This window comes from Poeciliopsis prolifica, unplaced genomic scaffold (genome assembly GCF_027474105.1).
Source record: "Poeciliopsis prolifica strain line A6 unplaced genomic scaffold, Auburn_PproV2 SCAFFOLD020, whole genome shotgun sequence".
NCBI lineage: Eukaryota > Metazoa > Chordata > Actinopteri > Cyprinodontiformes > Poeciliidae > Poeciliopsis > Poeciliopsis prolifica.
Genome location: NW_026562395.1, coordinates 1013130 through 1025187, shown reverse-complemented (window position 1 = coordinate 1025187; position 12058 = coordinate 1013130). Strand labels below are relative to the sequence as shown.

At 40.5% G+C, this 12058-nt stretch overlaps 1 protein-coding gene across 1 annotated transcript; it reads right to left on the bottom strand.

Moving 5' to 3' along the window:
- Nucleotides 1-3763: 3763 nt before the first annotated feature.
- On the bottom strand, nucleotides 3764-7605 carry tent5ab (terminal nucleotidyltransferase 5Ab). Its single transcript, XM_055044625.1, has 2 exons — nucleotides 6564-7605; nucleotides 3764-5233 (listed from the first exon to the last, which is right to left on the bottom strand). The coding sequence occupies exons 1-2, from the start codon at nucleotides 6987-6989 to the stop codon at nucleotides 4418-4420; spliced, it is 1242 nt and encodes a 413-aa protein (XP_054900600.1). The 5' UTR covers nucleotides 6990-7605; the 3' UTR covers nucleotides 3764-4417.
- Between the last annotated feature and the right edge of the window lie 4453 nt (nucleotides 7606-12058).

Here is a 12058-nt window from a genome sequence, read left to right as displayed (position 1 = left end):
GTTTCTTTTTCTTTTTTTTTTGAATAATTAAATTGGCAGCCTGACTTGATTTGACTTTTATCTGTGAAAACATCCAAACACATTCATGGGGTTTTATTATAACTGATGTTATATTTATTTAAAAATAATATATTTCAAACAGCAATAGAGACGCTTAAAGATCTGGTTTTGATAGTATTTTGTGTTAGTGGTTTTTGAGCACACTTTTATGATTTCCGTTTGTGCAAATGTTCAATAGCATGGATGTTATTCATTACACTTCACAATTATGTTCTAGTTTGTGTTGGTCTATCACATAAGATCCCAATAAAATACAAGTTTGAGGTTGCGAAATTACAAAATGTGAAAAAGGTTTTTTTTTTTTTTTTTCCAAAAACCTGTGCAAAGCACTTCCTCACCAAAGCCCACATGCATTGGGCTTTGATGATTTTAAAAGTGTTAAAGTCTTAACTCTTTTGTCAAGACACAAAAAGAGTTAAAAGTTCTGCTTTCTAAGTTAAACTGTGTTAATGGGTTAGTGTTTCTCATTGTGCAACTCTCTCTGACAGTTCCTCCCAAAGTGTTTGATAAGGAAGTAGACAAATTTTCTCTTTTTGGATCTTCCTGCTGACCGTAGCTTGAAAGACGGCAGAACGTGGGACAAGTATGCGTTGCAGCTGGAGCTCTGAGTGCATGCTTGTACGGCGACGCTAATCAGCTTTTTAGAGATGGGCTAATATCCTTATACTAGTTGAGATGGGTGGGGCTATATTTAGAGACTCACTCCCTCTTAACAGGGATAAAACTGGTTCTGTTCTCCCATCGTCTCTGCTTAAACTTATCAAGAAACCTCTGTAAGGAAAATGAAACCGAAGCAAATCCAGAAATTATTTAAAACTTTTTTCTTTGAGATGAGCTCAGAGGGAAAAAAAATTAGAATTACGGTGTAGGTGTAAAACACTAAGTAGAATTATTATTATTTAGAGTTAAAGACAAAAACCAGATTGTGATGATGAAAGAGGCTAAAAGACACATTTGTCTCAACGTCAGCAGGGAAAGTGACAGCTGGAGGTCAAGGCTTGCAGGCATTAGATGATGCAGACCTGGATCTGATCCACTCAGCAGGCCAACATGTGTTCTTGGAGGCCAAGACTCCGCTGGTAGTAAGGTCTTAGCATAAACGTGCCATCCACCTGCTGTTTGAGATGCAGTCAAAGCCAAGGAAGTTGGCACACGGCGTTATGACGTCTGCTGACGCTCGTCCGTGACGTCTTCTGGAGGGGAAATCCTTCACGCTCAGCTGTCAGTGAAAGTGGGGATTTTGTGGGCACCTGGGAACGTCGACTTAACGTGCCCTTACTATGAGCAACCAAGTCTACAAATAAGAGCAAATCAAAAGGGGGAAGGAAAAAAAACCCAGAAAAATGAAACAAGACATTTTTGATGTTTTTGATTTTATTGATCAAGTCAATCAACTTGACACCTGAACAACTGTCAGATCATCATCATTTTGTCTGAACGGCACAACACCTCAGAGCGCGCACATACACACTGGCTCACGCACACACACACACACGAACACAACAAAACATGAACTTTAATTCAACAAAACCTCCATTCAGCTGTGCTGCTCTTCATCAGCTGAAGTAAAACTTTCACAAAGAAACATACATCACACGGCCTGCTACACCAGCCCCGACAAGTTCTGTACAAAAATAGAGATCACAACATATAAAAATAGGAGATCTGACATGTTTTAGAAAATTTGCTGAGTGCTTTTTAAATTTTTTCATGTATGCACCTGTGTTCTTTTCATGAGAGTCAGACAAATCCAGCACAGGACCAAAGTCGGTTGTTGCTGTTGAAATGTCCGCGTCACTGAGCGTGCTACGCGCTTTTTCCACTCATCGAATGTCCTCTTCATCAGCTAAAGCCCTCAAATCCTGACTCTTATTTGTTTTTTTCAGTGCATTCATATGTCATGGGACCATTTTAATCTTTGTTTTACCTCAGTTCATAAGTCAGTGGAAAAACAAGCCAGGAGGCAAAAATGGTCTCCTGGAGAAAACGTAAACATACTCGTAAAAGGAAACAGGATTGCGCCTTTAATCAGGAATATATTTTTACCTCTCTACTTAGCAGTGAAGTTTATGAAGTTGCTAGTTTACATACACAGACCATTTCTTCAAATCCTGCTTGCGATCATTGCAAGATCACCTATGATCTTTGTCTGTCTGTCTATGATTACGTTGGCAAAACCTATAACCAGGCAGAATCAAAAAGAATGTTATCGTTGCTTTTTGGACAGTTTTTTTCTACATTGGTTCTTTGATATTTAATACTATGCTTCAGTAACCATTGTGTGTCTGCAGCAGTACAGCTGCAGTACCTTAATGTAACTACTGCACTGAATTTGCCTTTTGAGTAATGAGCAGGTTTTATTGAGAGACGCATTTGTGCTTACAAAACTGCCTGTATGTGTGGTCGCTGTATTGCCAAAAAGAGAGTGATGCATTACAAAATTTGTAACTGATTTTTCAAATGTGAGTTTGCAATTGGTCTAGTGCCAGTTACAAAACACAGTTCAGGTAAAGGATGATTTCAAAGCGGGGGTCTCAGACTCCAGTCCTCAGGGGCCGATGTCTTGCAGTTTTTAGATGTGCCACAGGTACAAAACGCTGGAATGAAATGGCTTAATTACCTCCTTTTTGTGCAGATCACTTCTCCAGAGCCTTGCTAATGGCTAATTATTCTTTTCAGGTGTGGTGCAGCAGAGGCACATCTAAAGGTTGCGGGGCAGTGGCCCTCCAGGACTGGAGTTTGACACCTGTGTCTTAAAGGAATATGTTGCACATGGCCTAATAAATGCAGTTTCTTGCACTTTGCTGTCTACTGAGGAGCATTTTTGCCTCTGAACTTGTTCCACTGATTGAAATGAAAAATAGGTAGATTTGTTTTATTATTATTTTTGTATTTTCTGTGTGCAGATTGTTTCTGAGGGCCTGAGATGCTGAGACGATCAAGTGCAACAAATGTCCCATGGTACAAAATTGTTAAATACTTGTAGTCATTTCCTACTAAATATTGGGGAAAAATGTTTTAAATACAATTATATAAATTCACAATGTTTTCACAACTTTCCAGTGTAATTTTATATGCATCTGCCTCATTTGCTTTGTCTCCTGTTAAATCATGCATGGAAAGTGTATTGTATTATTTAGTTTCAGATCTTTTGTTTGACTGCTTTTTTAAAACATTTTGGTTATCCAGCTGTACCTTTATATATGTAAACATTCATTATTTACTTTTTGCATTGTAAAATACCACCATGTTGACTTATTTAAATGCATTCTCATTACAGAGCAAAAATAAAGAGAAGTGCACTGATGAAACTTCTACAAAATGGGCATGTGTTTCTTATAGTACCATTTTATGTCTCTTAGAAAGCAATTAAATCATACTCCATTTGTGTCCATGCATTAATCCACTTTCATTTTAATTTAGATACTCATCATGTTGTCTCATATTTGCTGTTTTGCATCCAAGGCTCTTTCTTTCGGCTATCGTTTATTGAAATCTATTTTACTAAGATTTTGATCCAACCCGCTCCCATCCCCCCGCCAAGCGACTTCTACAGAAAATGAGATTATGATGTTACTTCCTCTTTGGTAATCACAACACAATTTCACCGCAGAAGTGCCGATGAGCAGAGTCTTCTAAAACTCCTTGTTTAAATAAGGGGTTGCTCCAAAAGCTCCCTCAGTGTAAGAGACCTGACTCTGCATTGAGAATTTTTTTTTTTTTAATTTCATGAATACATTCAGGAGATACTTTTCTATAACGATGAATCCTAAAATGTCTTCATTTCTCTGTTTTGGCTTGGTATAGGCACTTTAAAATTATTCCTGCACAGAAATAAAACATGCATTGTTTTGTTGTTTCATTTTTTTTTTTACTGCTTGAATTTTAGAAAACTTGAGCATTAAAGCAGATCTTTGGATTTGTAAACAGCACCCAGTTCCTCTTTTTTTGCATTGCCTGCATAAAGACTCTTACACATACAAACAGACCCACTCGCATGCACACGCGCTAACACATGCACAGAGGAGAAGAAACCATGTGAATGAATGCATATTTTCACCAGGCACTGCTCTGCTGCCTTTTGTTTCAATAAGGTGAATATTCTGGGTTTTTAATGCTCAGATGTAACTTCCTGTAAGCTGTGGAAAATTAACAAAGTTATCGTATCTTGAAGGGCTTCGTGGCTCGGCAAACATTTGATCTACCAAACCCACAGACCAATCAGTTTTAAGCCTCTCTCTCTCTGTGCACTGTGACCCAGAGAACATCTTTTTCTCATACTAAAGACAAGAAGATAAAGATGCATTATTATTATGCAGACACGAGTTCCACAAAACTACATGGGCATCCAGAAAGTTTAGTTACAGGGCATCCAGGTGCCATACCAGGAATGTTGCAAAGGAGTAAAGTACTGCTGGGACGGTGAAAGTGGACAAGAGTAGATCGGCTGAACCTGCGCTACATAGTAGTTGCTAAAGTTTCCATCTGACACATAAGGAGCCGGCTGGTAGAAGCAGGTTACATTGGCAGCGTTGAGAATGGCGTTCTGCTCAGCCAGGACTCGAAGAGCCAGCGACGAGATGAGGCTAAGCGTCTGACGCCTCTCGTGTCCCATCAAGCACACCGTGCTCTCCCTGACCACGTCATACAGCGTGGCCAAATAGTCATACTTCCTCTCCTCCAGGTCCACAAAGTGGTTCTGCAAGTAGGACTCCAGCTTCCTCCGCTGCTCACCTACGTCGGGGAAATCTATGAAGAAGCGGGAGCACATGTACCGCTGCAGCAGTTTCATCTCCGCGTCGGACGCCGCGCGGAAACCTCGCACCAGCAGGTGGCAGTACTTGAGGAGACCGCCACCCCGGATCTCCTCGGGGCTCCGGGTGCAGATGAGCCGCTTCCGCAGGTGATCCAGTGCGGTGGGGAAATCTCCGTAGACGCTCTCGCCGATGATCGTCGGGTGGAAGGTGGCGGCCATGGGGTGTTCGGAGCACTCGTAGAAGAGAAGGAGGGAGTCCAGGCGGATCTGGAAGGAGTCCACACTGAACTCAAACTGCCGGCGGAGAGAGTCCACAAACTTCAGCTCCACGTTTTTGCCGTGGTTGTTGGAGAGCGAGATAAGACTCCAGCGGTCCGAGTCATTGCAAACCTTCACCATCTTCTGAACATAAGCTTCCTAGAAACAAAGAGATTGGGACTAATCAGCCGTTGACACAAATGGAAAATATTGATCTGGGCACTTTTATGGGTCATTGAGGTCACAGTGGAAAAAAAAAAGAAGAAGAGGACAATTCAAAGCAGTGTCTATGGTCTTACTTTAATAACAATGAAAGTGTACATTAATGAAAATTCTCTTGGTAACTTAATATTAGGCTGCTTACCAATATTTTAAGGTTTCAACGCACTGATAGTCATTTTATGACAGTATGCAACATTACCCTTTCTCCTTGCTGGGCACTGCTGGTCAGGTGACTGAAAAAGGCTACTCTGACTACGACTGCGCTTGTCTGACACTTAAAAATAAGACTAATTGAGCTGCTTAGAACTACTTCAGATTGTAAAAATCACTCTTTAAAGTAGAAAAATTTTGAAAGATGTGATCGTGAAGCTACAGGAGATATAAATGGATTGTCTGACATTTGGTATTGAATTGGCAAAGAGGTTTAATGTTCTGCATGATATTTGAAAACTACTATTAAATTTATAGCATGTTTTATGATCACATTCGCTTACATTTTATATATTGCATTGAAGTAAATGGAAAACTGCAAAAAAATAATGCTACTTTTTTTGAATGATCCCAACCAGGTGTAGCTTTTGGTTTTAATAAAAATCAATTCTCCTGGTACAAATGACAACATTTCTTGAAATACTTGAAGACTATCCACCTTCCTGTAATCCATCTCGGAGGCCCACTAACCGTCTTCCTCTCTTGTACTCCCCTTCACAGCTGCAATGTGGTTTCAGCCATTGCAGTGGTCCAAACATGTCTCCCTATCTGGCTATTACACCCAATCTGACTCATAGGTTCATATTTATGTTTATGGTTTTTATCAGTCAGAAGTTCAGTAGGAGAAGAAATTCATGAACTTTTGGTTGTTGACAGCTTCAGCAACCCCACATTAATTCTGTTTGTGCAGATAAAAATCTTAGTCATGATGCTTTGAGGATCACATCTGTTGGTGGGCCATTAGTAGCCACTGTAGTCCTTGGTATCCAGGTAACTGAGGGCCGAATGATTAATGTAGGGCTGGCTCCAATTGGATTAGACAGAATCCTGTCTGAACTGGAAGCCAGCCCCTTTTTAAAATGTGCAGGCTTCTAGTTTAGGCCAAACTGAACCCTATACATTGGTGAGGCCTACTCAAATACAATTTAGGGGTATTGCGTTCAAAAGTTTAGATTTTCCAGAATCTTTTATTTATTTATTTATTTTGAAAAGCTGAAAAGTTCTGGTTCCCCCACGCCCCCAAGTTCTGCTGTGCAAAGAGCTGATGTGTAATTACCTTTAAGGTCAGAGGTGTGATCTTCTCTTTATTTACCCCTTCAGGCAGGAAGTCCAGAAGAGAGTCCAGGACCAACTCTTTTACTAACTGAAACTCCAACTCTCCCTTCAGGTCCGCGCAGAATATTAAGTCCAGATCTTTCCATCCCAGACCGCTATCCTCATGCAAGACGTAGCTGGCCGCGGATCCGTTCAGGCGCACCTCCCGGACGTGTATCCGCTTCTCCTCCATGCGGCTCCGGACCACATTGACGATGTCCCGCGGCTTCACCTCCAGAGTGGGGAAGCTCCACCGGCCGTGGATGGGTATTGAGCCCGTGAGGATCGCGTCCAGCCGCTGCACTTGCTCCCAGTTGAGCACGCTGAGGCCGACGCTCTCCGCGTCCGCGCAGCTGTTCCCGGCGAAGTTCTTAACGCTTTCGTCCATGCCGACGGTGCTGGTGAGAGGTAGACTGCTGGGTGTACGCGGTAAAAGGTGACTCCAGACTCAGCCGGAGCTGTGACATCAGAGAGCCTCGGAGCTGAGGTCGATCATAACAGATGCATGGCAAGAAAAAAGAGTTGCAGAGCGGCGATGTCCTACTTTCTACCTCAAGTGTGCATGCCGGACGGATTCACAGAGCGAGTCACTTTTAGCAGCTTTAAAGCTCCACATTGGAGGAAATCACAATGATAATAATTCCCTCCTTCCTTCTCAGCCTTTCGTATCCATTTCGCTGGAAGAAAAAAAAATACAAATCCCCCGCCGAAGTTTTACTTCTCTCCTCAGCCTCTCTCACTTTTACGCACAGATTACTGAACGTCCGTGGTGCGCAGCTGCAACTTTACGCATCGTTTCTTTTCTTCTTTTCTCTTTTCTTTTAAGGCTTCCAAAGCACACGTCCTTTCAACAAGCGGTGCAAAGCTGCTTCATTCTTTACATTTTTGTCCCTTTTCGTCGTTCGGTGGTCCTGCGTTCAGAGGTCCCACTGCACAGCTGCTGGGGGAGGCTGCGAAACACATAAGCGCTTCCCGTCTGCGGAGCACCTGGGCGGGCCGCGCTGATTGACAGCTCACACCTACTAATAGCCTTCCGCGGCTCGGGTGCGTGTCCGAGGGTCGAGGCGTGTCTGAGAACAAGGCGCCGAGACGTGGAGACACGGAACAGCAGGCCTCAGCAAAAAATAAATAAATAAATAATACATGAATAAATAAATTAACAAGTAAAATAAAATAAAAGTAAAATAAATATATATATATATATATATATATATATATATATATATATATATATATATATATATATATATATATATATATATATATATATATATATATATATATAATAATAAAAAATGTAAAAGTAAAACTTTTAAACTCTAAATTTTGTGCCACTTCCATCCTCTCACTTAACAGAAACGAGTTAATGACAACTGTCACCCTTGTTCTACATTGTGCGTCATAATTAGGGAAATGATAGTTTTATTTCTCACTTGTTGCGTTTATAATGTATGTGGACAACATCCTGTTGACATCCTGTTTTTTTTATCAGACTCCAGGGGGATGAGTTACAAGCCCCAATAGGAACAATTATCTTTTACACATTTATAATATATTAATCTTTGTGCGGCCGAGTCAGCTCATACACGCGCTCTAGTGGCCATCAAAGCAGGACTCCTCAAAAGTTTTAGAAAGTATCACCTCACTATGTACTGTACTTTTCAAGTATCTCCAAGGTGGCTAAAACAGTAGAACAACAGAACTCAGATTTCAAAAAAAAAAAAAAACTGATTTACGGCATAAGCACAAAGGTGTTTCCTATCTGTCGGCACTGCGGAATTTGCTTTAGATAAGTAGGACATTTTACTCAAAAGCTGACACTTTCAAGGTTTAAGCTGAAAAAAAAGCTCCTCTGATAAACACTTGGGAGATTTCTTACTTGCCTGGCCTCGACCTCAAAATACAAAATGGCCACCTTGCATTTAGAATTCATCAGTCACAGTAAATAAACAGACAAACACACACACAAAAGGCAAAGAAACTAATAAACTTCTGCTCTGTGGCGGTTCCTGGCTGAAAGGCATTCTGGGAGATTGCTTCTTTTGGCACAGACTCTAATAATATATCTTAATTATTTGTGCTTTCACAGAGTAAGAATTTTATCAGCTGTTTGTAATATATGTTTGATCGTGTATTTTATTTTATTTTATTTCATCATTCATGTTTATATTACCACAACTTCTGTTTGTGAACATGTTGCTTCAGCTAATGCACAAAAGAGAGAAAAAAAAACACCTTATTGTTGTTTTGCATTGCTAATTGTAGTTAGCTCAATCACTGAGTTAGCATAGTTCCATAATTTATACTTCTAAAGATGCATTCACAATTATGAGTTTTAATTGATGCTCCATCATTTAAAGTTTGAAATGAAGCACAAAATAACTAGCTAACAGACTCACACCTGTCTGCTTTGTCTTGTATCAGAAATTAAGAAAAATAAATAAAAATTAAAATGCACTTCTTTTTGAGATAAAGCAAAGAAGACACACTCAGTTTGCTAGTTTTTCCAGTCAGTTGATTCGTTTGCGTCTACCTTGCAACTAACCGTGCCATTTTCCCCCACTTGCCACCAGAGTACTTTAGAGTTAGACTATGTTTTTTGGTCACCAGCTTACCAAAAACTTTTCTTTAAAAAGACAAAAGCTTGCAGAAAAGCCGCTGTGTGCACACTCTTAAAGCTAACATTCTCCTGACGCAATGACTAAATCTAAATAACACATGAATAAAACGGCACGCTTGCAATGAACTTCTCTGATGCTGCAGCTCCAAGCAGCTCATTGATATGTAGGCGTGTGGGCCAAAGTCTATGCAGGTTAGTTGTCATGCAGAATCCATCAGTGCAAAGCTTGGTGAGTATATTTGCGTCACTGCAGACGAGCCCATTAACCAGCTTATTGCGGATTACCCTCTATGTGCAGTGACACAAAGTTCACGCAGAAACAGATATGCGCAGAGACTCCTGTTTAAAATTTAACAGGTTACTGTTTGTGCCACAACCTTGTTCAAAAAATCTTAGCTGAAAAGTGTACATTTTTCCAGACATGCATGTTTGTTGAATTGTTAACTGAATGCAAGATCCGACAAAAGTTCACTCACTCAGCATAGAAGCCATAATGCCATGACTAAGATGTATAATCCATAGATCTTGAGGCATGTAGGTCAGGCTCATTGCAGCTATTTTGTTTTCTGTTTCATTTGTATTTGTTTATTCTCTAAGGTGCATGGCTGCCGTTTTCACTTCTTTGTTGTACCTGTCAGTCTGGTCAGTGAGTTCCAATAAGCAGAAACCGCATCAAAAATAATACACTTCTGCACATTGCAAACTGTGAACATTAAGTTCTATGCTTGCTCTGCTTCACTGTTTCCAGAACGCACACACAGTGCATCTCTTGGTCAGCAAAGAACAGCAGGCCAGTCACAAGTAACGTGCTCCCCATTCACCTACTGGCTCAGTGTCAGGCTTAGTGCTTGGGTACTTACCATGAAGCAGATTCCTTCCTGACCTTTGACTCTCCAAGTGGATGACACCAGCTTGGTTCTTGATGTCTGACGGCATCAGAGGATTGAAGGGGGATTTTCAGGCAGACCCCTTGTCAGGGTGCCAAAGCAAGTACAGAGACACAAAGTGACGATATGTAAATGTCTTTGAGTGTGCAGAAAGGCAGACTGGGACTTGCTTAGTTTAGCTCTAAGCTTTCTCAATCTTAGATTTTCATAGTTTTGCCAAAAAGCCCAGTTTCTTCCTGCCATCCTTTTCCATGCTTTTTCATTGACTGTTTGTACTATCATTACACGTGGAAGTTCATTATAAGATTATAGTAAACTCATTAGGCAAACATGCTTCAACTATGTTTCCTCCCACCCTCACTCATCTCACTTCCTTAACACCTTGTACTTTTGTCTGGATTTAAATTACAGTGCTGTGCATACATGCCAACATTTAATCGTAGTCTCCTTAAGTAGTGAAGAAATCTTAATCTCCAGCTGAACAAAGTTGCAAACTTCTGACAGCTCCTTTTCTTCACTTGGTGCTTTTCTTCACTTGGTGCTACAAGCACGCAAAAGATCTAAAAATCAATATTGTGAAATTCTGTAGAGTAAAAATGCTGATAAGAACCATCGGCATCTCAGCGTAGCAAGATAACATTTAGAGCTGCAGTGTCCGATGAGCTTATCAGGAGCCAAATACGTTTTCAAATATTTGAGGAAAGTTTTTTTTTTTTTTTACTGCTTGTATATCTAAAATATCTAAAAGAGATCACACATCAGAAGTGAAAATGAATTTGTTTAACTGTCACAGCTCCACACTGATCACAGTTCAGCATTCACTTTGGTTGTAGTTTTTTCACAAACCCCCCCAAGTCAGGGGGGCTTTCTGGCCGTCTCTGTGTGCTTTCTGGAAGGACTGAGGTGGCAATGTGAGTGTTGAAGTCAACACCAACTGTTGCGTCTCTGAGTAGAGAAGTGAAGTAATCTTTCCCCTACAATAATTGACTTATAAAAAGCTGTTTTTGCAAGTATTTTGAGACGACCTACTGCCACTGCGAAATGCACCAAGAGAAATCAGCTCTCATAAACTTTACGAGTAGTTTGTTGATCAGCAGTGATGCTAGAAACAGACCAAACATTACACTATTTTTACTCGTTGAAATTGAGTTGCTTGGTCATTGAATTTAGGCATAGTGCTTTTACTTAACTCTTTTGAATTTGTTGGGGCTGCACAGTGGCAAATTGGTGGCATTGTCGCCTTGCAGCAAGAATCCCCGTCTGGTGACTCTCTGCTTGCAGTTTGACGGTTTGTCATGAATGACTAACCTAAATTCTCCTTAGCTGTGGGTGTGTGTGTGCATGATTGTTTGTCTTGTCTGTCTCTGTGTTGCCTTGCGATGGACTGGCAACCTGTCCAGGGTGTACCCCCCTTTGCCCGTTGACCACTGGTGTCCATCTCCCCAGAGGTGTCCACTTTGGGTTAAATGTGTTAGAAATAGATGTAATCTTGTGTTTCTTAACCTATGACTACGTTACTGATCAGTTGACTCATGACTTAAAAAAACGAGGAGGCATCTCAGTGACTGAACTGTTTTGTCAAAGTAGGTATCGATAGCATCAGTTAGTATCACATTTGGTAAAAGACTTGATAGCATACTAACTAATTTTCATGATCTCTTTTAATATAAAAAGCAAATAATGGAAATCCATAACATTTTATTTAAAGAGGTGTGCATAGGACTGACATGAGGCTGTCATAAATATGACACAACACCTGCCATGAATATGAATGACTCTTTCCATTTGGTAAATAAGGACACTTTTAATGCAAAGTTGTGCTAAAATTTCCATTAATGCACACTCCTGTAAATAAAGTGTTACCAAAACATTTTGCTCTAAAAATGACCCCAGGACCGTTACATAAAGACTGCATACTGTTTATTGGACACCGTGCAGAGAGGGGCTAAA

Excerpts from the sequence above, each read along its gene's own strand:
- tent5ab (XM_055044625.1), bottom strand. The coding sequence starts at position 6,989 with ATGGACGAAAGCGTTAAGAACTTCGCCGGGAACAGCTGCGCGGACGCG. Across the intron at positions 5,234-6,563 it reads TCACACCTCTGACCTTAAAG|GAAGCTTATGTTCAGAAGAT; the intron begins GTAATTACACAT and ends CTTTGTTTCTAG.